Raw genomic sequence first — 27600 nt, 5'->3', positions numbered from 1 at the left:
GGGTGAGAATTCAAATACCAGAGTTTCAGGGAGCAGTCCCTGGGGCAGGAAGGAGAGGAACACTGAGGTGACAAGCCTTCAGGGATAAAGACAGGAACCAAAAGAACCAAGAGCATTAACTCAGGTCAACCCTGGGAATAATTACAAGGAGCGGGTTAGTTGGGGCAGGGGTGGGGACGGTTACCCGGGGAGGTGATGTTCTGCACCAGGGGGCTGACCAGGGCCTCCCAGCAGGTCTTGCCCAGTGCTTGGGCGGCCTCGTCGTCAGGGAGGAATCGATCGGCAAAATTCTGCTCGTGACGCAAAACCCTGTTCAGTCTGGGAACAAAGAGTGTCTGGTCAAGGATTAAAGACTTCCCTGAGGCCCCCACTCAAGCACGCTCAACTCCCAATCACCCGGAGCTGAGCCAGTCCCTTACCCTGCTCCCCGCCTCAGCACACACTTCTCATCTCTGCTCTGTCCCCGATCCCGGCTGCTGCTTTACCCTTCAGACTCCCCTGAAGCACATCTCCTGCTCCCTTAACCATCCCCTCTCCTCCCTGCCTGCCTCCCGCCCACTCACCTGGGGCAGAGCTGGAGGAGGCGCTTGCGGTCCTCTGCAATGTCCCGGCTCCAGGCTTGCGCCCGAATTGTGTAGAAGAGACATGTACGGCGACACAGCTGCTCTCGGAATAGTGGCCAGAAAGTGGGCTTGGGGCCCAGGACCTCCACGCCCCGAACCCGGGTGTCGATGCCGCCCTGCAATGTGCACAGGCCTCATGCCCTCGGCTCCCTGGAGACATTCCCGCATCTCTGGAACTCAACAGGTTCCTGGGCCACCCACGAGCAGACCAAGGAGGACCCTGGCCTGAATGCTGGAGAATCCAGGCGCTGCGGAGACCCTGCGCTTCCTCCTGGTCCCCAGCCCCCAGCCTTTGCCCTCGCCCCACCTGCTGACAGCGCTTTATGCGGATCTGGATGACAGGCCAGAAGCGGTTCAGGTTCTCCAGGAGGACCACCCGGCTGGCGGACGGCATCACGTTCACCTGGTGGCGCAGGGGAGAAGAGGTAGAGAGAGAGCTGTCACCTGCAGAAGTGGAACGGGAAGGGCTGTTGACAGCAACCGAGTCTGTGACAGTGTGTGCCCTTCACCTCTCCCACCCTGCGCCCATGGATCTACACGCCTCCACAGTCCTAATTCTATTCTCGCTGCTTACGAGGCAGTTGCCTGCCTGGGAGGAAGGGATGTGGGAGCTCCCCACGAACTGGGTCCTTCTGACAAGGCCCCGGGACCAACAGAAGGATGGAGAATAAGGGGAAGCGGGGCACAGGATCCCCACCGTATTGAGCTCCGTGCTGATGCAGCTGACACTGTCACCCCCAAACACCACCACCCTGGCCGGCATGTAACTTGAGTCCTCGCTGGCCACCAGAAGAGTCAGCTGCCTGGCAGAGGAAAAAGGAATCAGTCAGAACCAGGGCCCTGGTCTTGGTTCAGAACTTCAGCCCACCACTTCCTCTTCAGACTCCTGTCCTCTGCTTAAGCGTCAGTTTTCCCCAGACCCCAGCTCTTACATTTATCCTCTCCCAAAGTGGCTTCATTTAAACCCATAGTTTCAGCTGAAAGTTCACACCCTAATGACTCCAAATCCACATCTCTACCCTAGACCGCTCTCCTGAGCTTTCACGCCATGCATCCAACAGACATTTCTATGTCGCGCCCACAGGCACCTCCAAGCCTACATGCCTATACAGACCGGTCGTCTGTCTGTAGAAACCTGCTCCTCTTCCTATTTCTCTCTCCTGGGAAAGAAAACTGCCATCCACCTAGTTCTCCAACTAGAACACATGACTTCTCCCTCACGGCCGCCCTCATCCAGTCAGTGGCAGGCACTGTAGATGCCACCTCTCAAGCTCCCCCAGTCCACCGCCCCCTCGCCATCTATTCCCGTCCCCTCTGCCTCACTGAACGTTCATCACTCAGTATGCCTTCCAACTCTCTTCCAGCCTGCCACCCGAACTCGCATAGTTGCCAGAGGTCTCTAAATTAAAAAGCCTACTTTTGTCTCTTTCCCTCTTAAAATCCTTCAGTGGCTCCTCAAGTTTCAGAATAAAGCTCAGAGTTGTTAGATCAGAACTCTGTGGTCCGGCTCTGCCTCCGTTTCTGGCTTCCTCTCCTGCCACTTCACTACACATACCCTTCGCTCCAGCCAGACACAATTACTTAAGGTTCCCCCAAATACATCATTGTTTCTTGCTTCCATTTTGGACATACGTTGTCCCTCAACCTGGAGTATCTGTTGCCCTCTCTTTACTACATCAATTTCTACTGCAAACTTAACCCAGTCAGCCCCCCCTTCCGGCAGCCTCCTCTGAGCTCTCAGCTGGCATCAGGATCCAGCGCACACATCAACCGTAACTTTTTTCTTACTCTATTTCTTACTGATTTTCCAGCCTGGCTCCCCAACAAGACTGTAAGTTCCCTGAAGACAGGCCCCTTATCTTACTGTCCACACAGCTCCAGACCCTTGCAGGGTGCCTGGCACAGAGTACACAATAAACAAATGCCCATGGGAGGAGTGGATAAGTGAATCATTGCTCTCCCTCGACCAAAACCACAGGGCAGTGACATGTGACCTGTAGGGGGAGTACGGCACAGGCTTGGGGAGTGAGGGGAGGTCTACACTTAGCTCAGGGAGATGAGGCCAACGTGTCTATGTTCACTGCACAAAATGGGTTTCAGTGTGTCCCTCAGGCATAGGGGTTCAGGTGTGTATGTGGGCAACCCTCTGAGGATGTGTACCGGGGCATATCAGAATATTCGTGTGTGTGCACATTCGCGTGAGGGCACACATGCACACATGGACATGGGCACGCCCACACCTAACAAGAACACCGCGGTGCATGTGTAGGGTGATGTAGTGGGAGCCGGTGCTGCCGTTGGACTCCCAGTAGGTCTTGGGGTTGCGGTCCGTCAGCTTGCTGGCCCGGTGCGGGTTGGAGGACACCTCCACCTTCTCCCAGCACTTGTCTTCCTTCACCTCCACGCTGGAGCCTGCGGGCAGGCGGGAAGCCTGGTTAGTTGAGAGAGAAGAAAGGAAGGGGACTAGGGAGCACGAAAGGAAGGGGGGAACAGATGCTGGGGTGGCAGCAGGAGAAAGTAGATGGGGGCACGAACCCTGGCAGAGATGCCTAAGGAACACGTCAAAGAAGGGGATGTTGATGGGGCGGTGCGTTCGTCTGTGGTCTTCGATCTGGCCCAGCACCATCTGCAGCCCGGACATCAGAGAGAAGGGGTGCGGGGAGGGGGCAGGAACATGGAAACACATGTGGAGAAAGAATCAAGGGGCAACAGAACACTCAATCCCTTTCTTCCCAAAGTTTGGCAGAACAGAACCATGTGGGGTAAAGGTTGGGGAACAAGTGCCCTAGATTTGCTACTACTTATGCCAAACAGGGACATGCACTGAACCACCTTCCCCTGCTTCTGGCTTACTTCTCAGCTCCGGACCCACACACCTCCTCACCTGAATGCAGCCAGCCAGGATGCTGGAGGTGAGGTTACTATAGAGCTGGGCGTGTTTCTCACACTCTGTCACCAGGTCCCGCAGCTCACAGGCCAGCAGCAGCTGAGCTGGGTGTTTGTCCAGGACTTTGGCCAGGGCCTCTTTGGCTCCCAGGCAGCAGAGCACCACGGCATAGTCTTTGTGCATGGAGGCCAGGCGATACAGGAAGCACAGCAGCTCCTGAACAATCTGGCCCAGAGCCACAGAGATTAACGTAGGGAAACAAAGGGCAGGCTGTACAGGCTGAGGGGTGGGTTTAGAAATGGGGATGTGGTGGCTGAGATTTTGGAGAACTTGAAAGCAGAGTACCAAAGCCAGGCTGGCACAGAACACTGGGGTGCCAGGACTCCAGAGTGAGGTGGCAGGGGCAGAGCTCAGGCGCAGCTCCCCAGGCTTCTTCCTGCCAGAACCAAGCTATCTCAGGAGCCAACCTCGGTGTCTGAGCCTTGTTCCACAAGGCACAAACTCCAAAGGCGGAGCGCAAGGACTGCGTGGACTGGTGAACGTGGGCTTCTCCTAAACCCAGAATCTTAAAATTCAGGTGCAGCCAGAAGGCCTCAGTTCTGGAGACGCTCAGATGACGCTGGTCTCCTTCCTACACACCCCTCCCAGTTTCCAGACTCATCCAGGAAGGCTGTGCTGTGCCCTCCAGAACCTCACTAGGTAGCTGGTGTCCAGAAGCTGCCTTTCTCTCCCCCACCCTTGCCAGGGCTCTGGTACCTCAAGGTCACTGCTAGGGCCACTCAGACAGTTGAGGCAGGGCTCCAAGACCTCGTGCCAGGGAAGGACCATGGCCTCCGGGTGATCCAGCAGCCGGGTCATGACCCTGGCGAGGGATGGAAACAAGTGAAGTCCCTGCAGTCTGCCAGCTGCCCTTGCCCCCGACGCACAGGTGCCCCCGAGCTGGCCTCTCACCTCAGCGCCGTCAGCAGCAGAGTTTTGTTGGGCCCGGGGGCGTCCAGAGTCCGCAGAAACAGGAGGAAGGGCTGGCTCTCCTGCTGGAGGCGCTTGAGGAGAGGTCTCACGGCACCCCCGGGGCTGCCCTCTCGGCACAGCACACGCTCCAAGTCCAGGAGGAGCTCTGCAGACGGGCCCCCCACCAGGGACCGGATCAGCAGCTCAGGGGACCCATCCTGGCCCTGGGTGCCAGGCGTTTCCAGTGCTGCTGCTCAGACACACAGGGGGCAAAAATGGATAGGAAGGAGAGTCATACAAATTGGTCAAACTGAGAAACTGGCAGGTGCAGAAAATAACCGCCGCCCCCCACTTTTCCTCCCGTTGTGAGGATGTCTGAAGTTTCTACTCAACTGTGGGGCATTTTCTTTTCTGGCACCAAAGATATACCTAACTACATCTGTAAAAAAAATCAGTATGGCAAAAACTGTCCAGTTAAAGAGCACAGTTTTAATCTCACACAGTCACACAACTACCTTTTATTGTTAACTATCAGCTTTGTTATTACACAAGTTAATAACTATTAGCTACTACAGTCACATCCCTATACTACCTAGCATGGTGGCTTCAGATGTACAGACTAAAAGACACACAGTGCTTATTCTGATTTGCCCCCATACTTCCAGGTTTCACTTGTTTGTTAAATACAAAAGGTTTCTTCCCTGTGGCATCAGTACTTCACATTATAGTCACCAACTTTCTGTACCATAAGCTACAATTCCTCTACAGAAGGCCCCTCTAGAAGTCATTTCAACCAACCTTCCAGTGTCCAATAAGAACGGACCAAACCCAGCCCAGAGAGATGGAACCCTTTTATGTTTTGTTTTGTTTTGTTTTTCCCTTTTATGTTTAAAGCCATTTAGAGAAGGCAATTTCCTTGTACCTATTCTACAGTCCCCCTCTCCTCTTGGTCAGGAAGTTCTACTTGAGACCTAACTTGAGCACCAAAACCCTCACTCATTTCCTGAAGGTTCATCGTGTCTTTCCAGCACGGTACTAGGACATAAACCTGAGCCCTCCTGGCCGCGGGCGGGGACCGATTCCTCAGCACAACCACCGCCTCCACGATGGTACCTGCATGCTCGGGACTGCCCGGTGGCTCTGAGTAGCGATTGAGAAGCATCGTGAGGATGGTGCGTGTGGTGGGCATGGCTTCTGTCCCCGGTGCTATCCCTGAGTGTCTAAACAAGGTGTCTCTCAGCTCTCTGGTTATGATCTGGTCTCCCAGAGTGTGGTGGTTACACAAAAGCAGGTTGAGGAGGAGCAGGCCGTTTCTCACCGCGGAGGAGCACCTGGGAGGAGGGAGGTGACCCAGAAAGAAGTTGAAAGAGAGTGAATGCAATGGAAGCAGGAATCCAGCCTCCTGGAGAGAGGAGCCCTGCAGCTGGGGAAGGAGGGGCTCCGGGGGTCCCCCTGAGGCCAGACATCTGGCCTCTTGACCTCAGGTCACTCCTCCCAACTCCAGGAAGGAAGATCAGGTGTCTCTGATCTCTCTGGAATCTCTCTACCCTCAACCACTGGCCTCTCTTCTAACAACAGCCAGAGAGGGCCACCACATTTCATCCAGAGGCAACGATGTGAGGGGAATTTCTGTGGAATGCATGAGACCTGGGCAGGGGAGCAGCAGGGCTTGGGGCTTAGCAGGAGTTTGGAGTTTGGAAGGGGAGGTCCTGACCCCTCCGTGTTCAGCATCAGGATCACGGCAGCAGGGACGGCGAGGAGCAGGCTCTCAGCGCCCGGGCGTGTGGCCGAGTCAATGCTGGCAAAGATCTCCCTGGTCATCTGGGCATCAAACAAAGGGTGGATGGAATCTCGGCCGGCAACAAGAGTGGGGATCTCCGAGGAGCTGGCAATGGCCAGCATCTTCAGCGCCTGCGAGGGGATGTGAAGGCAGAGTCAGGAGTGGGCAAAGCCATCATGCAGAGGAGGGGAGAGCCGGGCCATCATTCTAGGCCTCAAATTTTGGGGCAGCTGAGCTGTTTGCAAATAGAAATGAAAGAGGTAGTGATGGGACATCAAAAAGAAAGGAAAGAAAAGAAAGCCAACCAAAAAACCTAAGGCTCCATGGTAATGTGAGCCTGTAACTTCTCTCTGCCAGCACCGAGGCTCGCCGAGTGCTGGGGTGGCCACCCCTCCGCAGCTTCCCCTCAGGACGGAGCCCTTTCACAGCCTCTACTTGCCTTCAAGGCTTTCCTTTAAGCTGTCTTCCATCTCGCTTGGCCACTCCTCCCTTTGAAAAACCTCTCTTCCCTTGAGTTCCATAACTTCTTGTCCTCCTGGTCATCCTACCTCTCTGGAGTTTCTCTGCTGCCAGGTCCCAAATACAGAAGTTCCTTGTCCCCCTTCTCCTCGATCCCCGCACCCCCTCCCCATGCAACCTCGGCCATTCCCACAACTGCCGCTAGCACCTGTGTGCCAACACTCCCACCCCTATGTCCCCTGGCATCCAAAGGCAGTATCCAGCCTGCCTGGACGAGGCTACTTGTGTTGACTCACAGGCAGAGCAACTGGAATTATAGGAAAAAATACTGGTAATATGCCAACTTGTTTGCTGGTACTAAAGAGAATCTTAAATTAGGATGAACACTAAACCATCAGGGTGGAGAATGTCTTGGCTGGTGAAAGGGCTGACTCTTGAGAAGAAACCTTCTAAGGATGAAGTAAATTAGAAATAATTCTCAGGACGATCCCCCTTGTGAGGGCTGGACCCTTCAAGCAAATGCTGCCTCATAATGAGGCTTTTTCCCTTTAGCTACCTCCCCCTCCCCCAAGCTGAATTCTGTAGACCTTAAGTTATATACAAAAAGATGCAATTCTGTTATAGGGCAAGAGTTCAAATTTAGAGGCAAATGTCGCATTTTGGTCATGCAGTTTGAAAGGATCAGGGAATTTTTTGAGCAGACACGGCCTCAACTAGGAATGCTTGGCTGCTCTTGGGAGGAGCAGCACCAGGCTGGCCCCATAAAGGACGAGCCTCCCGGCCTCTCCCTGGGAAGCCTGCCCTAAGAGCACCTGTGTTCCAGTCCATGCTGCTGCCGTTATACTGCTGGAATCCATTCTCAGAACTGCTCTGGACGAGGCCTACCTGTCCCCTGCCCATACCTCCCTCCAGCCAGCCCTTCTGTCTGGAGTACTCAGGAAGCCAATTCTTCCTCCCTGAACGAGGGCCTCCTTTCACCATTCTCTGGGCCCGGGGAGGGGGTGGGGGGCGGGGCAAGGCAATGGCAGTGCTGGCTGGGCTTTACCCACATCTGGTAAGGAGGTAATTTCTGTGTACCGGTACCACTCAGACAAAAGGGTTAAAAAATACTCTGTCACATCTAGAAATTTAGTCTTTAATCAGACACCTAGTTGTAACTAAAAAGCCATGGGAAAGTCAGCATACCTAGAAATTCAACCTGATCTTCTCTCCACACCTCTTCCCCCTCCAACATTCTCCCCCTTGGCAAGTGACCACCTCATCCATCCCTGCTGCTCAATTTTCAACCTGGGAGTCATTCTCAAAAACATCCTTCTCCCTTGCTCCAAATACGCATTCAACCTCCAAGACTGTCCAGCTGGATCTCTTCCATCCACCTGCATCTTTCCATCCCAATGTCTCCTCCTTGTCCGAATCACCAGAGAACCTCCTTGAGATCAGCCACGCCCCCAACCTGCCCACCCTGCCCATCACTCTCTACCCCCAGGCCCAGTCCACTCACCGCCAGCCCTGCCTGCTGCACCAAGACAGAAGTCTTATATTCTTGCATGCAAACCAGCACAGCGTAGATGCCACCCTCCCTGGCGAAGAGTGGACGCCACTCGTGCTTGGTCATGAGCAGGTAGAGGAGGCGCAGGGCCAGCACCACCACCATCTTCTCTCCCACCTGGTTGGTCAGCAGCTCCACCAGCGTCTTCACTAGCTTCTCTCTGAAATAGACATCGGGGTTCCCCATCCCAAGAGTCATGTCTGACTGCCCGCCCAACCCTGTCCACCAAGATCCAGTCCATCACCCCCCACCCCCCTCCATCCTACTCTCCCTGCCTCAGTCCCAGTCCTGCTGCCCTCTCCTCTGCAGTCTGTCTCAGGCTCTTCACCTCATCAAGTAGGGAGTACTGCAAAAAGGTTATGAACTCTGGTTCATCTTTTCAAATAAATCTATAAATTTAGTATAATGCTAATCAAAATGCCCAAAAGGTTTAAAAAAAAAAAATGACAGGCAGGTTTAGGTATAGGAAGAGAAAATGCAAGAATTGTCAAGAAATGTTTGGAAAGAAGTAATTGTAGACTTGCCTACTACTTATCAAAATATAAACTTACAATAATTAAAACTCTGGAAACAATACAGGGTAGCCAAACAGATGAATAGATGAGAAGAGAGATAAGGGTAGCATCTCAAGACAGTGAGGACAGGAAGGACCATACAAAACGTGAGGCAGAGACATGTGGCTATCTATCTGAAAAAACGAAGGCTGGAGCTCTGTTTCACTCCATTTGCAAAAATAAACCACAAACAGATTTTAAAATAAACATGAAAAGTAAAATCATAAATATTTTTAGAAAGTAAAAGGAAATATTTTTATAATCCTAGAATGGAATAGACCCTCTTAAAACCCAGAAGCCATTTTTTAAAAGTTGAAAATATAGCAACATGAAAATCTGAAACTTCAGCATAATGAAAGATACTACCCACAAAATTAAGAGCCCAGCCACATAAGCTAGAGAAAGGGTCCAGTGGAAATGCTGATCTGAAGGGAAGGAGGAAGTGTCTCCAGAGTTCCTAGATCACAGTGAGCATCACAAGAGGAAAAAAGCCGGGACTGACATTTTTCTCCACAGTGACAGAGATGTATATTGAGGAGGTGGCCTGGGAAATAGGAACGAAAGGAGGACAAAAAGAGAAATTCTGGGAAATAAGGCAAATAAAAGCACTGAGAAAGTTCTGTGTTTATCTCTGTCTTTTTTGTTGTCACTGTACTGGGGTCTCGAGGTCCAGAGGTCCTGGGGTCCATAGAGCCCTAACTCGACCAGGTGCCGATGGGGACCAGCGGCCAGAGTGCTAACAGCCCCTCCCCATGTAGAGATGCTTTCTGTCTTCTCTCATGAGCTTTATGATGACTACAATGTGAATCGAAAGTGCTTTAGATATATATCCCTCTCTGTAGCCACGATTTACTATAAACAAGTTAACATACATATGAATGCATCTGAACATGAATAAATATAAATAAGGATGTTTACTAAAATGTTAACAGTAACTATCTCTGCATAAAGGGTTTTCAGATGATTGTTATACTCACAATTTTCTATTTTTCTTACAGTGAGCATGTATTTTATATTCAGAAAATTAAGTTAATATGATTTTGAAAGAAAAAGACAAGCAAAATATTTGAAACAGAAGTAATGGATTAATATCCAGAATATCTGTAAATTTAAAAAAAGGTTAAGACCAGGGACTTCCCTGGTGGCACAGTGGTTAAGAATCCACCTGCCGATGCAGGGGACACAGGTTCGTGCCCCGGTCCGGGAAGATCCCACATGCCGCGGAGAGGCTGGGCCTGTGAGCCATGGCCACTGAGCCTGCGAGTCCAGAGCCTGTGCTCCGCAATGGGAGAGGCCACAACAGTGAGAGGCCCGTGTACCGCAAGAAAAAAAAAGAAAAAAAAGAATCCGTCTGCCAGTGCAGGGGACACAGGTTCGATCCCTGGTCCGGGAAGGTCCCAAATACCGAGGAGCAAGCCCGTGCACCACAACTACTGAGCCTGCGCGCCACAACTACTGAGGCCCGTGCACCTAGAGCCCGTGCTCTGCAACAAGAGAAGCCACGGCAATGAGAAGCCCATGCACTGCAACAAAGACTAGCCCCCGCTCACCGCAACTAGAGAAAGCCCACAAGCAGCAACAAAGACATAACGCAGCCAAAAATAAATTAACTAATTAAGAAAAATACATTAAAAAAAAAGACTAAGACCCAATAAGAAAGTGGGCAAAGGATAAGAATATTTATAGCAGAAGAAATACAATGCATGCAAATATGACTAACTTCTCTAGAACTAAGAAATTAAAACAAGGAGGTACCAATCACTTCAAATTTTGCCAACCTGATAGATTTAAAAACTGATTAATATCCAGTACTGGCAGATGTGAGGAAAAACAGATCGATTAGAACACTATATGAGAGAACAGACTTGTGGTTGCCAAGTGGAGGAGGAGAATGGTGGGGGGAAGGATTGGGAGTTTGGGATTAACAGAGGCAAACTATTATATATAGAATGGATAAACAACAAGGTCCTACTGTATAGCACGGGAACTATATTCAATATCCTGTAATAAAACATAATAGAAAAGAATATGAAAAAGAACATATATATGCATAACTGAATCATTTTGCTGTACAGCAGAAATTAACAAAACATTGTAAATCAACTATACTTCAGTAAAATAAAATTTTTAAAAAGAATGCTATATTTGAACTTGGGTATAATCATACTGCAGAGTCCGAGGCAGTAGTGAAGAATGAGGTAGCGACATGCGGACTGACATTCTGAGTGTAGACCTACTGCGTGCAGGGGGAAAGCTGCAGAAACAGGAAGAGTGAGATCACATATACGAAAACACAAACTCAGAAAACACACTAACAAATATCAATCTCTGTAAGGTCTGAAGGATATGTGCTGGGACATGACAACAGTGGTAAAAACGGACCTTGCCTTTTCATTCTGTTCTTTCATACGCTTTAGATCTTTTAAAATAAGAATGCAGTTATGTATTATTTGTATAACTAAGAAGTATTTAAAATTTTTTTAATAGATAGAAAGTAGGGAGGGGGGAAAAAGAGGGGAGAAAAAAGAAAAGAAAACTCAAGCTCAAAAGCCAAAAGGACCTAGATTTGAATCCTGGCTCTGTTATCTGTGAAACTGGGCAAGTTACTTAAATTCTCTAAGCCTCAGTTCCTGACCCACACAATGGATAAGAGCAGCATCAAGTTCTCCTCTGGAGATAGAAGGATTTAATGAGAGAATGCTTATAAAATTTTAAGCACAAGGCCTGGCACTGAACAAATGCTCCAAGAATATTAACCACCGTTAATACTCCACCCTCCTGCTCAGCTACCCCCCAGGCTGACCCTTCTTTCCTCCTAGCCTTTCTAACTCTTGATCTCATAGCTCCTTCCCTCCCCAACCATCCTCCCCCACTGACAGCTTAAACCATAACCCCCTCCACCTCTCCACGGTTCTAACCTTAGGGATCTGTCGGGACTGACCAGAGGGTGGTCCCGTTCAGTGACTTCCTCCACGGCCTGAGAGAGGGCATAGAGTCCCGAAAGCTGCAGATCTGTGTCCAAGCTGGATATCTGCACAGTGGCCACGACCGCTGCCACATGCTGATCCAGGGAACTGCGTGGCCCAGGACCCCGCAAGGCTCTAGCCATTTCTGAAAGCGGTGAGGGAAAGGCAGTGCCTTCAAAAAACTGTGGCACCTTCACGTTGGAAGTCTTTAAAGGTCAGGTCCAGTTATCCTACTGACATTTTAACACACTGTTCACTACTGTAGCTTGCACCTAGAACTTTCCCAATTCTGTGTGAGGGATTTAATAGTCAAGCAATGAAGATGACAGTACTCTGGAATATGGACCCTCCTTTTCCAGGGATACTGAAGAAAGGGAGCAGTGATCAATTACCGATAATCAAGGTCGAAGGAAGGAAAATGGATGCACGCTTCCAAAGCATTTTCCCATACAAAAGTGACCTCCCTCCACGGCTTGCCCTCTGCCCTGACTACCCACTTCTCTGGGGACCACCCGGGACTTGCTCCAACCTCTTTGCCCTCCCCTCCCAGCACCTGACTCACCACTGGCTGCCTCCTTCATCTCGGCGGGCAGAGCTATCCCCTCAGTCACCAGAAGCTGGTTAAACAGCTGTGAATCACTCTGCGCCATGGGGGGCTCAGTTTTCCCCCTGGCAGGCTCTGCCTCTAACTTAAGGGGCTTTGCTTTGGGGGACTCAGCCTCTTCCTCTGAGAAGTTGGCCTCTGACTTGGACTCCTCTTCCAGAACTGGAGAACTGGAGTGACTTCGTGAAGACGACGAGCTGCTCAGTGCCTTGGGTGGCAGCCCATACTTGGTGTAGATCTGAGAGTTGAGCAGGTCGCTGAGGGTGCTGCCCTCAAACCGATTACTGAGAACCTGCAGCAGACCCTCAGCCATCGCTATGGGCACGGAGATTTCACCTAGGGCCTTCTCACCCAGCGTCTGGCAACAGAATGGTATGTATTTTTTAGGAAGGAGCAGACGCAAAGGCCTTGGGGACAGGAACAGAAGGGCGGCCACCTCCCACCGTGCCTTGCACACCTGCTACATACTAGACCCTCCCAGCATTTGCCTCCTCCCCCAGCAGGATGCCCCCCCCACCGCCCACCGGGCTCTCTAACCTCTCGCTTCAGCCTTCCCCTAGGCAGTCCCATATGGCAAACTACCTTAGAGGATCCCGCCTCCAATGCCACTGCAAACCCCCCAGGTATCGCAGGCCTGTAATACCTCATCCAGGTTCTCCCGAAGATTCTGGAAAATTGGCTGCTGCTCACATACATCCAACTTCTTGATGAAGAAGAGGAGCTCCCACCACTCAGCCTGGGTCAGGTATCCCAGTTCCTCGTTCTTCTGAGGCTCGGGCTGGAGGTAGGGCAAAGAGTAGAGCCCATCCACCGGCTTCCAGTCCCAGGAGGGAAGTGCTGAGGAGACAGGCATGAGGGGCCTCAGCTCCGCCAGGAACAGACTGAATTTCTGAATCTGTGGGGCAGTTCCTGGTCGGGAAGGGCTTCATTCCAGCCACTCCTCCTCTGTTCAGAGACACGACGTCCATGTCCCCTCCCTCCACGGCTCACCTGTGCCCAACACAGCAGTCCCTGCCCCCTTCTCCACAGCTGCTGAGGCCATATCCTCAGCAGTTTCCTCGGGGCCCAGGATCTCCAGCATGTGCCAGTGCACCCAGTAGGTACGGCCCGTTGACTGCCAAAAGACCTAGCATGGAGGGAGAAAGAAAGAGAGAAGACAAGAGGGCTCAGCCCTGTGAAACCCTGAGCTGTGCATGCTGGAGAAGACATGGCTGGACCCAGACCTGGGCACACAGTCCTCAGGGGCACACCTGGCTAGGCTTGGGAAACCTCCATTCAGCAAAAGGCTCCCTTCCCCTACCAGGCAGGCCCTGCCTCTCATCTCTTCCTAATCCGGATGGCCTCCGTGCCCACACTCCCTCCTAGCCAGCTCCACTGGTGGGGGTCAGGGTGTGTGAACATGTCAGCTCTGCTTCCTGGGTGGGAAGGAAGAACTGTTTCCTTGACCTCACAGCCCACCCACTCCTGCCAGATTTCCTCAGCCTTCCAAACAGCCCCCTTCTCTCTCCACCACTGACCCCCTTTAAACCATTCCAATTTTCTTGGGGTTTTCTCCTTGGGTGGCCTGCAGTAGTCCCCTGTGTGGAAGCCCCAGCTATGCCCCACCCAACACGGACCCCCAACGCCACCGCGCTCTGCTCACCTGCACAGGGGGCACGCCATTGTTGCTCTGACGGAACTCGCCCTCGTCCCCGGCACTGATCTCCTCGTAGTCGTCCAACATCCGCACTCGCATGCCCGGCTGCAGGGTCTGCTGCACGTACTCGCCGTAGCCACTACGGCTAGAGAATCCAGCGCGCTGGCGGAAGGCCCGCCCTTGCCTCCTGGGGGTGGCGACGTTGGTGGGGAGTAAAAGGCTGGGGCCTGAAATGCCGGGCTGAAAGATGGACCGGGTTGGCCGGGGTGGCGATGCGGCCTGTTCACTGAGGTTCCGGGCCCAGCCCATGTTCCGCACGAGCTCTGAGATGAGGTTGCCCACAGCCATACTGAACTCCAGTTCCCGCTGCCCCCGGATTTTCTCGCGGCCAAAATCCTCCCTTGAGGGTCGGGAGCCTCGGTCTCCAGTCCCTGGCTCTGGACTGTTATTCAGCTGATCCAGCAGGGAAGTGACACATAGGTATCGTTTCACCAGGGAGAAGAGCAGCTTTCCTGGGATCTGGAGGACACAGTCCATGGTGTAGGCTCCTCTTCTCCTGGCTTTAGCCCCTCTCCTTTCCCCTCAATATCACCCTCTCCAGAAAAAGATAAAGGCCTCATCCCCATACCTGTAGTTCTCAAACTGTGATTTATAGAAGAAACACACAAGGAGTACCCTAAAACAGAGATTCCTGATTCTCATCTCAGAGATTCTGAGTGGGGAGGGTAAAACGAACCTTCATTTTAATAAGCTCCCCAGGCTGACGCAGTCCTGTACCACATTTTCAGAAATGATGCCATAGGCCTTGTACACAGCATTTCCCCCACAGCTGCCAGGGTACCTGAGGCAGATGAATGCCCTCAAAGGCCATGCAGTGCTCCTCAGAAGACGTGGTCTCTGCAAACAGCTCCAGCAAAGTATAGCGGCTGTCAAAATCCATGTGCTGCTCGATGCCATCTTGCTGGCTCAGTGACAGAAGGACGTGAGCCCGACTCCCTGTAATCCACACCCAATCTGTATTTTCTCCTCAATCCCCACTACTTACCCACTGCCTTCCCCCAGACTCTCTATCCCCTACCCCCAGAGGCTTTCAAACTTCTCTGTGACTGAGACTCACAGGAACACACACATTTTACATGGTAACCTAATACAAGTGTACACATATGAAACCGAAACATATATTTCAGGTTACAAAACCTACACTACTAAGTGCCATGTACTGATGTGTTACATTTTAAAAAATGTTGGTTATAACGCACCAAACTGATTTCATAACCAACTAACAAATCTCAAACCAGTTTAAAAATATAAACTTATTCCCTTCTCTTCTCTGCCACTGCACTGAGAATGGACAGATAAACCAGGTGCTATCATTTTATCCTGTTTACGCACCTGTGATAGCTTAGTTTATATTTTTCCCTTTGCAATGAAACTGATGTCCACCAAATACTAGGTATTCTTACAGAGCTGGGAAATCCCTCCTCTTCCTGTTCTTACTCCTGTAGCCTCATTCTCCCCAGTGTTTACCTTCTTCCCCTGGCTGTCTCTTACCAGCATCATGGGCTGCCAGCGCCTGCAGCATCTTGCCCGCACTCCGACGGATCTGAGGCTCAGGGTTGCACAACATGTGCATGAGCAGGTCTAGGGCGCCTGTCTCCCTGAAGACACCAGTGAGGGGCCCGATGCTGGCGTAGGCGCTGAGCACGTGGATGGTGTGGAGCACAGCGGCTGTGAGGCTCGAGGTCCCACCTTCTGCCAGCTGCCTGGCAGCCCTGCGCACCAGCGCCCGCACATCAGCCTCCATCTCTCCCATTGCCACATCATCCAGGCCTCCCGGATCTCGGGGAAAGCTTCCGGAACCCCCAGCTGTTTCATGCTGAGGTCCCTTAGGTAATGCCCGCTCACCTAACAACATGGGGCAGTTGGCGTAGACCTCGGGGGCTGACAGCCACATGAGGATGTGCTCTGCCTTGCCCTCTTCCACACCCACTCTTCCCACTTCCTCACACTTCAGGACACTCCATCGGATCAGGTATTCAGGACGCCCATCATGCCCAGGCCGCTGTCGAAGAAGTTCTTCAGGATATGCTTGCAGCCGGGGCCCCAAGGGCACCATGAGGTCCCCAGGGCGCCGTTCCCCCACCATCCTGACTTCCTGGGACACACAAGGAGAAAGACAGAGGCTGTGTTGGAAAGGGAAAAGGCTACGTGAAGGGGGTGGAATCTTGAGGCGTACACAGGGTGGGTGGTGATTGGTAGGTTGTGTGGAATTTAGAGGCCAAAGAGAAAAGGCCAAGAATAGGATGGAATGAATAACTTGAACACACTTTGGGATTTATAAGAGAAGAAGAATGGAGTGAAAAACGGCAATAGAAGGAAATGAGAAGATTTAAGAAATAGAAGAAATTACAAAAGAGGATGAGAAGAATAAAAGGCAAGGTAACAAGAAGAGTTGACAGTTAATCAGGACAATTTGGGCAGAACAGTAGGGTGGCTGAGGGGTACAGATCAGGACTTAGAAGGATGACACGGGTGAGCAGGTAGGACAGCAGCCTGTGAGACAGTGGGGCCAGAACAAGCCAGGAAAGTCAGGATGGGGAAGTGGCAGCACAAGGAGTATAAATGACAGGGTAAAACTGGACTGTGGATATAAAAGGGTGGGCCACGGCAGACACAGAGAACAGAGATGAAAGGAGGCCCCCACGTGCAGATGGCTGGATGGGAAAGGGGTATGAGAATATTGTGAAAGGGGGAGGGGACTAGGGGGCCAAGTAAAATCATGGGAGAAAAAAACCAGGTCCCACCCTGCACTTATGCAATAGGTACGGTGAGGCTCTAAGTCAGGTAGTTATAGACAGAGGTAGTAATCATGGAGTTGAAGGCTAGGGAATGAGGTCAGGAGACAGTAGAGATTCTAGAGAGGCAATATATCAACAGTACAGATTCAGAGTCAGATAAATGGGACTCTGAATTCTGGCTCTTTCACTTATTGTGTGCATGCTTTTGGACAAATTACTTAACTTCTACGCTTCAGTCCCCTCCTCTGAAAGATGGTAATAATATTCATACCCAACTCAAGAAGTTGTTGTAAAAACTAAAATCACTACATAAAGCATTTAGAACAGCCTCTAACATACAGTGAGCGCTTAGTAAACAGAATCTAATGTTATTATTCTTAGAGGAGAAGGTAGGATCAGTCCCCAGATAAACGGAACGCTGTTAAGCCAGAAAGGATTATAAATACGTGTGGGGTGATGGCTATGCTAGTGGTCAGGGAACACTATGAAGCAGTGGGGGACAACAGGGAATGATGAGGATAAGAACGGAGGATAAACCAAGATGAAGAAATGGTGATCAGGGCAGGGGTCATGTTGGGGTACAGGGATAGAAGATGAGAATAGAAGGCGTGAAGAGGAGGGGAAACATGGGATGTGGACCTCGATGGGGGTAGGGGTCCAGTTAGCATGGGGGGCAGGACAGGGAGGTAACCAGAGATGTGCGATGGACAACTGATGAGCAGAGTGAAGTAACACCATCGGAAAGGCCTAAATGGCGGGAGAGGGAGGGCTTAGAACAGGAGCAATAAACTGAGGTGTGGAGTCGAGGTCTGGATGCGGGGATGAGACAGCAGGTAGGCGTAGGTGGCAAGATCAGGCCCGAGCTTGCAGGCCCAGGGGCCGTAGAGGAGGCCCGTATCGCCACAGGAACGGGCTTGGGGGGCGGGGTGAGGATGGAGAGGCGCGGTCGCAGGAGGCTGACTGGTCCGAACGAATCTCAGCAAGACCTGGCTCCTGTCGTCAGCCCCACGGAGAGTGGGCAAGGGACCGGGGAGGGAACGAGGCAGGGACCGGGTCGTCGCAGAACTCTCCTCTCACCTCCCACCGCCCGGCTCGGCCCTGCTGGGACACAGCGCTGGTCCTGCCGTCCCGGCCCCGCCGTCCTGGTCCCTCCGTCCTGGCCCCGCCGTCCTGGTCCCTCCGTCCTGACCCCGCCGTCCTGGCCCCGCCTCCTCAGCAGCTCCCTTCCGGGTCACGTCGCGAGTGCACGCACTGCCGGGCGGCTACGGGTCCCACCGCGGCCCACAGCCGAGCGCGGCAGCAGCGCAGCGCGCAAGCGGAGCATGCGTAGTAGTCGGGGGCTGCTGCGTTGGGGCGAGCGGCCGGGGGAGGGGTGAGTGGGCGGTTGCCCGCGGAGCCCGGGGTAGTGGTCACATTGCTCCTTCCTCAGCAGCCGTAGGCAGCCCTTTCCATCCAATATCAACTTTGAAGCCCTCCCTCCCCTTCACTAGGTCTGCCTTCCTCATCCCCCACTGAAACTCACACTCCCACCCTAGGGCTTTCCTCTTATGTTGCACTAGGTCACGTGGCCCTGAGTTTCCCAAACCCGATGCTTTGGATTGGTTGCGTCACTTTTCCTATTAATTAAAATTGCTCCTCTCTGTGTTGACCTAAGCACCTAGCACAGCTGGGGCCAAAGATAAATGTCCGAGCCCCCCCGGAAATGTTCCTCAAGTATAATCCTAGAATTTCAACAGCCCAAAGCACCCCTTAGCATTTCATCAAACAGGCTTGCTTCTCAGAGCAGCAACTTTTGGGGTTTGATTCATGTTCACGCCTCCCTCCCTCCAATATGGGAAAACAAAGGCAAAGACCCCACAGTCTGTGCACAAAAATGATACATTTATTGAAAGAGTATTTTTTCTTAATACAAAAGAAAGCTCTGTACATAGGACTGTGACCATGTCCACTATTCCTGGGTCAGCATCCCAGGGAAGTAGAAACCACTAACATACACACCCCACATTCACACACACACATTCACTCAGGCACACACACACACCCCAGAGCCACCAAGGAAGGGAAACACCAAGGGTCGCTGCACATATAAATGCCACCTCATCCCTGACGCACACATGTTCTCCCAAGGCCACGCTCACACAACACACATTATAAGCACTTTGCCTGATTCACTCACTGGGTCTGTCTTTTGTGGGAAGGAGAGGAGGAATTCATCAAGGTCTCCTCCCCTGGGTGAGAGGGGGGAGTGAGTGAGTGATGGTGGAGTGAAAACAAGAGCAGAGAAAAGGGGCTGGGCAGTTACAGACCTGAGTCCCAAGCTCCCCCACTCTCTAGCCCCTGATTTGCCATGCCCCAATCTTGTAAGCCACCCATAAGCCCCCAGCTACCTCCAGGAGAAAGCCAGAAAGATGACTTCCATCTTGGCACTCCAAACTGGGGCAAGACAGCAACGGGGGTTAGAGGTTCGGAGGTTCTCAAACATGTCGGCAAATCACCCCCTTGATAACTAGGCTGTGCGTAAAAATTTCCCCCACCCCTTCACCTAATCACAGAAGCAGGCTTGTTCCTACTGAAGGCAGTCCTAAGGGGTTAATAAAACTCCACTCCACCGCTGCCCTGTTCTGAAAAAGCTCCCTTTCTGGATACAGGTGGTAAAGGTAGGCTCTGACACAGGGTAAAAGACCCTCCCCCTATGTTGGCCCACCCTCAAGGTCTACCCCAAAGCAGGTAGAGGGGGTGGGGCACGGCCCCTGTACAAATTACATAAATACTGAGGTTACACTTAGAAAAATAAAGTCATTTTCTTCAAGGCTTTTTGTCTTAATTTTAAAAAGTTACAGTAGCTGCTCACTCCCTGGGAGAGCTGCCATTTCTGGCTCCCCTATCCCCACACTCAGCCCAAAAGCTGCTCCCATTTCTTCTGCCCCCCCATTCCTGCCTTCCGCCCCCTCCCAGACCCCACCCTGCTCACTGCAACTTGGGCCCCAGGCAGCTGCAGGCCTGGGGGCACACAAGGCTGCAATGCCCATGCGTGTGGCACAAATGAAGTCGGTTGCCTCTGACACCCTCCCACCCCCATCCCCACATTTGGTCTCCCTTTTCCCTCTCCCTAGCAACAGCCCTGAAGGACAAAAAGAGACCCAGAGCTGTGGGTCACCCCCCCCCCCCCGTTGGGGCATGGCCTGAGGGCCCCTCCCCCGGGTTTCTCCTGGAAACAACCCAGGACCGGGTGATCCCAGCATCTCCCCCATACACTGGCGGGCCCCAAGCTCATGGGGCAGCTCTGTCCCCAGAAGCCCAGCCAGCTCCAGGGAGCCCCAGGGCTCCCCAGGGAAGGGGAGCTCGGGCAGGGAGGGGGACGAGAAAAACGCCATAAAAAAAAGTTAAATATTTTAAAAATATATATTTATAGATTTGTTTTCACTTCGTCTCCTCAAATAAAAAGTTCAAAATCAACTTTAAGTAAAGCAGCTGGGAGGACGGGGGGGAAGACAGGGGGAGAGGGAACACCGGTGGTTCCCTCCAACCCAGTAGCCCCCGGAGTTCCGAGGGGAGCAGCTGGGCAGGGCAGGTCACCCCAGGAATCTGCTCCGTGCACAGGCCCCGCTACTCAGGAGCTGCAGGGGCCACAGGCACGGGCAAGTCTTGAGGGAAGAAGCCCCATCTCCCCAGCTGGCTCCCTGAGGGGCAGGGTTAGGGCTCTTTTGACCCAGCCTGTGGCAGACGCAGAGCTGACGTGGGATCAGCAAGGAGGCTGGGGAGAGGACCCCAACTGCTTCCTCAGGGGGACACAGTGCCTCGTCCCACAGAGACCTGTGTGTGGGAGGGGGAGCACGGTCCCATTGGGTAAGCTAATACTCATGGCAAACACGGAGCCAAGCTGGCAAGGGGAGTCTGAGGAGGCAGGACAGCCCCACCATCAACAGAGATGGGAGGTGGAGCTAGAAGGAGGGGAGGGTGAGGGAGGATGGGGTGGAGGGCAGGCTGGCCCATTTCTTTGGCTGGAGTGAGAGGGCTCAGTCCTGTGGCTGCCCACTGCTCCTCCCCGCCTCCCTCCTGCGGCCCGTCAACATGTGTGTAAAGAAAACGTGAAAAGGCAACAATAAATAAGTGGTGCCGTCCCTTGGGCCATCTGTCCAGGGCGGCAGCGGATCAGTCACTCTTGGTGCTGTGGGCGGCATCCAGGTTCACCACCTGTAATTCGGTGAGGTTGCTGCTGCTCCCGGCCTGCTGCCCTATCACAGCCATCTGGAGGGAAGGGGATGTGTGAGGAAGACGCAGGGGGCTGGAACTGACCAGTCAGCTCAGGCTGCCCCCTGCTCACCTGCCTGCCTGCCCACCACACAGGCCTGACCAGGAAAATGGATAGGCCTCTCGGCTAAGGATCTTGGCTTGGACCACCCAGTAATGGAATCCCTGAGATCAAGATAAAGGGGCTGGCTGACTGGGGTGAAAGGTGCCCCCACCTACCTGGTGAAGCTGAACTGCAGAAACAGGGATCTGCACTGTCCCAGATGGTGCTGTCAGGAACACCTGGGGGACGCCACCTGCATTAAAAAGCCACAGGAGAAACTCAAATCACTTGCTCAAGAGAAACTTCCAGATCTTGGAGGTGTGGTGATAAATGCACAAGTGACTGGGTGAGTCTCAGATGTAAGTGCCCAAAGGTAAGTGTCCAAATGTGTCTAAGTATGTATGTGGGTGTGGGTGTTCAAGTGTGCATGAGTGTCCAAGTGGACAGCCTGGGTGCTGGAGTATGTGTGCAAGCATCTGTAAGTGTGTGTAAATGTGTAGGTATATGTGTGAGCACCTGGTTTGGGTATGTGTGAGTGTGTGCATCTGAGTTGGGGGAGGCATTTGAGTGTGTGTGTGTGTGTGTGTGTGTGTGTGTGTAAGGGAGGAAATGGCCCTCCTTTCGGCAGCCCTGCCCCCCCAAAACTCACCTTGCTCCTGGACCTGGCTGTGGGACACCTGCATGGTGGATGGTGCCTGGGAGAAGGCATTGAGCACGGTGAGGCTGCCATCAGCCAGGCCCGAGGTGGGTGCATACATCACTGCATGGGGGCTGGGGTACATCATGTGACCTCCCACAGTTGTGGGCACAGATGACGTCATGATGGTGGCGGGCAACGTCACTGGCAAACACAAACACCCGTCAGGGAGGTCGGCACTCGTCCATATTAACATCCCCCATCCCACCCCCGGGAACCCCAGGCCTCCGGAGCCCTCTTGCCATTTCCCAGGTCAAAAGCTAGATAAAACTTATTCCTCGGTTCCCTGTCATCAACTAAGAATATCCTTATTTTTTCTTGAACACAACCACACCAACCTTTAAGTGTATCCTATCACATCGTTCTATTCCATTATCTATCTGCTCTGTTCCAAGACCCCAAAGCCCTGGGAAAAGCAAAGATTACAATGACTGACCCAACCCAAGGAAACTCAGATACTCTTCTTTTAGAGAGCTCCCTCATTCCATTTTTCACTTGTTCTCACTCCTCTTCCCTCTTCCTCAACATGTGGCTAACAGATTCAGCTTTTAAATAAGCACTTCTCCAATGTTAACGTGCATACAGTCACCGGGGGAACTTGTTAAAAGTGTGGATTCTGATTCAGTAAGTTTGGGGTGAGGCTAAAGAGTCTGCATTTCTATCAAGCTCCCAGGTGATGCTGTGATACTGGTCCTCTTTCCACAGACCAAACTTCGTGTAACAAGGTTGCAAATAACTTAAAGTACTTAAAAGTACTTTTATTTTGAAAGTGTCTCGTCATTTCTGAAATGACTAGAGACACAGAGGGGAATTATGGTTACTCAAAACCTAGAACACCCTCCCACAAGGAGACAACTACTCTAGAAGTCCTTCCTGGTAATTGAGCAAACATGTCTTTGGGCAAGTAACTTCTCCTTTCTGGGCCTCAGGCTTCTCACCTAAGTAAGGAGTGTAGCTTCAATGGTCCCTAATTTCTTCCTGAAATCCACAGCCCTACTGCAGGGCAGGAGTCAAAACCCAACCATCCTCACCTGACTTTCTCATAAGGATTAGGGTAAGGGTTAACCCAAAAGCCTCAGTCTCCACATTAAGAAATTCTCTGACCTTAGTTATGGGATGGATACTGCTGGGCACCTGCTGCTAGGCCTCATGAAGGAGGCAGAGCAGGGAGGTGACAGAGCTTCGAGCTATACCTGTCCCGCTGGAGGAGGTCTGCGTGAGGTCTGTGCTGCTGTCGCGAGAGGGAGACGCTTGCTGTGGGGCCTGGTGCACCTGAATGGCCTGCACTGGGACCTGCTGGGCCACTGCCCCACCTATGAGACACAGAGACTTACTCGTGCTCTGTCCTACCCAGCCACCACCTGCACCAAGCACCCTCAAACACCCCCAGGCCCAAGGTCTGGCATTCTATCCCCGACTCCCATCACTATCTTTCCTGGGAGCCAAAGAGGCCCTTCATGACCAGAATCTTGTCTCCAGGGGCTTCCACACTCTGCTTGCCCTTCCCTCCTCCTCCTGCCCTAGGCCCTGACTCTACCCTCTTCAGGTGACACAGGAGCAGGCACTGACCCATCAAGGACATGATCTGCCTTCCAGTCAAGGTAAGGAAGTGGTAGAATGTCTGCTGTCCTTGTGGCAATGGAGGCACAGGGCTGGCTTGCTAGACAAGGCCAGAGCATATGGCTGAAACTTACTGACAAGGATAGTTCAAGTCCCAGTGGGGAGGGACCCAGTGCCTACCAATGGGACATAAGAGGCTTCTCTCAGGCTCTGGCCCCTGTTCACCCTCCTCCTGAGTGAGGAAAGTCATTCTCCTTGTGTCAGCCCTAAACCCACTCTTAGCATGCTCAGTTTGCCCCTTGTGACTCACCAGGCATCAGGGTGAAGCTGGTAGGCAGCTGCATGAGGCCCCCAGAGGAAACAGGGCCACTGCCTGTACTCTTCAGCACAGTCCCGTTGGCACTGCTGACAGCACTGGGGCTGACGCTAGCAGACACTGGTGCCAGGTAGTTGGTGATGGGAAAGGAGGGGCCGCTGCTGACTTGCATGGTGGTAGAGGTGCTGGGTGCTGTCTGGATGGTGGAGGTGGTACCCGGCAGGTTGGTGACAGTAAAGGCCGGTTTCAGTGTATCCTACACCCAGAGTAAAGATGGAGTGGTGAGCCTCTACCAGACCCTGTCCCTTCAAGAAACTGTGTGGATTGACAGCCCAGAATGGAACCAGTGTGCTTGCGTTCCAATCCCAAGTCCACCATTTACCTGCAGCCTGACTCTTAGACAAGTTATTGAGCTGCTGAGCTTTTTTCTTTAGTCTTCTGTCTGTAAAAGAAGGATAATACCTACCCCATAGGTGTTGTGAAGATTAAAGAGGTTAACATATGTAAAACACTTAGAATAGTGCCTGGCTCATAAAAAAAGCAGTATTTGCTGCTCTTATAATGATGACAATGATAATGTCACCTGAGGTCTGTTCCCAGCTCTGGCAATGATATCCTGTGTGACCCTTGGAAAACCTCTTCTTTCTGAGCCTCAGTTTTCTTCTTCTGTAAACATGAGGGGGCTGGGCTACTATGTCATCCTTAAAAGGGTCCTTCCAGATCTGAATTGCCAGGCTTCTGAGACAGGGACCGACAGTTTTTCAGGGAATTTAGGGTTTGAGAGCGATCTTGGGGGTTTGGCAAGGAAGCACCAAAAGAATTTATTCATTCAGCAAAATTTCATGGGAATAAATTAGCCCTACTGCTAAAAGAGTGGGGAGCCTAGAGCACTGACTCGCCCCTCAGGGAGGCTTTGTTCTTAGAAGAGGAAGGAGGAAGCCACGAGCTGAGAACCAGGCCCAGAGAACTGAGGGGGCTCCGATACTGGAGCTGGGTCAGCGCGGGATGTTTGCTAAGCAGTGGAGCTTGAAGCCCCTGATTGGCGAAGGCGTTGCTAAGGCAAACAGTGCTGCTTCCTCCGATTGGCCAGTTAGTGAAGGGCCACACAGAAGGTGGAGCTCCCCAGAGCAGCAAGGGAGGAAGCTCCGCCCCCTCTCCTTACCGGGAAAAGGAAGGGGGAGGCGTAACCACGGCTGGCTGGCATCCCTAGCAGCCGGGCGAATACACTCCCTAACGTGCGCAGACCCGGACATCCTGAAGAGGCAGGCGGCTGGCTAGTAAGGTAGTCTCCAGCCTAGTCAGCCAGCCTGCCTGCTGACAGTGCTGGCTTCCCAGGACCCTGGAAACCATAAGCACTCCCTTCCTACTCCCCGGCCACCCAGCCGGCCAGGAGGGCAGGGCTAAGCGACGCCCCCGCCCCCAGCAGGGAGACAGCTGGCGGGAGGAATGCAAGGGCCCTGCCAGGCAGGCGGGCTGCAGGCGGGAGGCCGGCGTGGAGCCGGAGCCGGCCTTATATGGGCACGGAGGCCGCCCGCTTATCTAGCCTGTCAGGATAGAGAGGATGGACACCTGTATCCTAAGATGCGGGGCACTAACCCGGCTCCACTCCACATCAGTAGGCACCTATCCACCTGTCCTGGGCGAGGGAGAGAGACCCCTTCCCCTCTCTGCCGGTCAAGTCCCTCCCCTTCCTTCCCCTCAGACAGGGGACCCAAACACACCTTGGTCTCCCCACTGCTGTCGGACTCCGACACCTGGTAGGTGAGATCTGTTTCTTCAAAGCCCGTGGCACTCATTCTCTGGTCTGTGGTGGGGTCTGAGCGGGGTGGAGAGTCTGGCGAGTTGAGGCAGGTCTGAATCAGTGCCTTGCCAGTCTCACTGGTGATCATGGGCTGCAGTTTGCGGGTGGCAAAGGTATACACATGGCCTGTCTCACTGGCCACCAGCAACAGCACCTGTGTCCCTGTCAGCGTGGACAGCTCATAGGCCTGGGGGTAGGGGGGGGAGATGGGTAGGTCAGCAAAACTTTTAATCTCTACCTTCCTTGGGTAGTGGGAAAGAGAGGGAAGTACACAGTGATCTCAAGCCCCCACTCCCATAATTACCTTCCTCTCCAGTGACTCTATAGGGGTCTTATCTGAAGGATATCTGAAGGTGAGCTGAAGAGTAGAAAAACCCATGCTTCTCTTTTGAGGAACAGCCTCACTGACCTGCAGATACCCCAAGCAAATAGCCACAGCTCCCGGTGACAGAACATATAACACCTCAGCAGACATGGAGGGGCCCAGGTAGCTGCTCCTCACTACAGCTTGGTGCCCAGAGCCTCACAAAGAGATGGCTCCCACTACGTCTTCACTGTCACAGGGACCAGGATGAAATCGCTACTACACTGGAAGCCACATAGATATTAGGGATAAGGGGCCACCTAAGCTCTAAAATGTCCCATGTTTCTTCCCAGAAACTGCACAGGCACTAACCTGTTGCCATTTTGTCCTGCTCTATAATACTCTGCTCCCCCTTTTCTCTTTCTTTGTCTTGATTCAACAGTGTCTGGAATGAGGGGAGATGGCAGCTAGATTAGCAGCTACTACCCTGCCATAAACCCAGGAAGGGGACCTTCACAGACCTTCAAGGATGGCCCCATAGGTAGCATCCTCACTCCCAACAAAGTTCCACAACCCACTGGAAGCAGCCTTGGTTTCTATATGGGATAAATATAAACACCGGCCAATGTTCCCAGAGTTCTAGCTTCTTGTTTCCCAGTTCCTCTGCTTTCACCCCTTCCCATATCTTCTATACTCCAAGACAACTCCTTTCCTCATCCTTTTCACTGGATAATCAGCTAGAAGAGGAGGCATTTCTAGGTACCTCTGCAAACCTTCTCCCCAAACTCCATGCACAGATTTTCCCCTAGGGCTGGAAATCCCACTTGTTCCAAGGGCAAATGGTTCTGAAGCCTGTCCTGCAGGGAGTATGCCAGCTTCCAGTGGATGCACGGAAGACACATGGCCATCTCAGGACTTGGTTTCTGATGCTCAGGGCAGCATCAGTTCTCCTGCCCTGCTCCTTTACCTGGGGCTCTTAAGCCCCATTCGGTCATCAGCCCTGCCCATCCTTCCAGCCTGCACTACTCTAGTGATGCCCACCTTCCTCCCACACATGTTCGCTCATTGTTGTTATGCAGCTCCAACCTCCTCACCCCCATACCTTCTCTTCTCCCTGCTTTTCCGGCGCCTTCCCCCCAACACCAGAGCGCACTGGACCTACTGACCCCCGGGTCTCCTTAACCACCTCCCGGGCAGCCCCGCAGCCTCCCATTACCACTCCTCACTCCTCCGCTCTATAAGGGCCCCGTTCCTCTCTGGCGCCCGTCACTCCCACCTCGGCGCCTTTCCTCTCTTTTCCGGACGTTCCCGGCATCTCCCCTCTACCCACATTTCCCTGGCGGCCCCTCCCCTTTCACCCTCCTGGGGCAACAGCCATCCCCTCCCACACACCTCCTGCGGACTCGCCGCCTCTCACCTCCGCCTCGGCTCTGCCTCCTTCCCGGGCTCCCCTTGCGCGTCCCCACCCTCCCGGTCTCCCGTGGCCAGCCAGCCTCCCGGCCCGGTACCTTCTTCATGATGCCCGTCTTCCTCTTGCTGAAGGTCGTGTAGCGCCGCAGCTTGTTGTCGATGAACTCCATCTTGATCTTCACGCGGCCCCGAGTCTTCTTACCCGGCTTGGCGCCGCTCACTGCGCCGCTCACCGGCCCGTAGCCCCCAGTGGCCGCCGCCGCCGCCTCGGGCCCACCGACCACCACGCCGAGCTCCATCTCGCTCAGGCTCCGCTTCAGGCCGCGCCGCTCCGCGCCCAGCTCCTCCTCCTCGCCCGACTCCGAGTCACCCTCGCTGCCGCTGTAAAGGGCCCCCGCGGTGGGCGCCGGG

The 27600-nt window shown here is 53.0% G+C and overlaps 2 protein-coding genes across 3 annotated transcripts in view; both read right to left on the bottom strand.

Moving 5' to 3' along the window:
* The window catches only part of CUL9 (cullin 9), a 37922-nt gene extending 19912 nt beyond the window's left edge, over positions 1–18010 (bottom strand). Inside the window, 20 exon segments of the mRNA XM_024765977.1 lie at positions 185–318; positions 564–739; positions 931–1026; positions 1321–1426; positions 2864–3035; positions 3159–3249; positions 3508–3735; positions 4267–4372; positions 4462–4711; positions 5575–5792; positions 6176–6372; positions 8202–8409; positions 11722–11914; positions 12332–12731; positions 13017–13210; positions 13364–13499; positions 14016–14528; positions 14851–15005; positions 15561–16164; positions 17885–18010. Coding sequence (XP_024621745.1) covers positions 185–318; positions 564–739; positions 931–1026; positions 1321–1426; positions 2864–3035; positions 3159–3249; positions 3508–3735; positions 4267–4372; positions 4462–4711; positions 5575–5792; positions 6176–6372; positions 8202–8409; positions 11722–11914; positions 12332–12731; positions 13017–13210; positions 13364–13499; positions 14016–14528; positions 14851–15005; positions 15561–16155 — 4168 coding nt within the window. The 5' untranslated portion in view covers positions 16156–16164; positions 17885–18010.
* A 661-nt stretch (positions 18011–18671) lies between these two features.
* SRF (serum response factor) overlaps positions 18672–27600 on the bottom strand; it is a 9729-nt gene continuing 800 nt past the window's right edge. Inside the window, exons 2-9 of one of the 2 annotated variants that reach the window (XM_024766131.1) lie at positions 27288–27600; positions 26301–26375; positions 25396–25662; positions 23669–23930; positions 22992–23111; positions 21751–21942; positions 21278–21354; positions 18672–21055 (exon numbers count right to left, since the gene is read on the bottom strand). The exon at positions 27288–27600 is cut by the window's right edge and continues 15 nt beyond it. In XM_024766131.1, coding sequence (XP_024621899.1) covers positions 20960–21055; positions 21278–21354; positions 21751–21942; positions 22992–23111; positions 23669–23930; positions 25396–25662; positions 26301–26375; positions 27288–27600 — 1402 coding nt within the window. In that variant the 3' untranslated portion in view covers positions 18672–20959. The remainder of the gene's footprint in view (positions 21056–21277; positions 21355–21750; positions 21943–22991; positions 23112–23668; positions 23931–25395; positions 25663–26300; positions 26376–27287) is intronic. The other variant, XM_024766132.1, reaches the window with a different exon arrangement.

This window comes from Neophocaena asiaeorientalis, unplaced genomic scaffold (genome assembly GCF_003031525.2).
Source record: "Neophocaena asiaeorientalis asiaeorientalis breed wild unplaced genomic scaffold, Neophocaena_asiaeorientalis_V1.1 scaffold46, whole genome shotgun sequence".
NCBI classification, from domain to species: Eukaryota; Metazoa; Chordata; class Mammalia; order Artiodactyla; family Phocoenidae; genus Neophocaena; species Neophocaena asiaeorientalis.
Note: the sequence above shows the minus strand (reverse complement) of the source record. Positions and strands in the feature narration are given on the sequence as shown.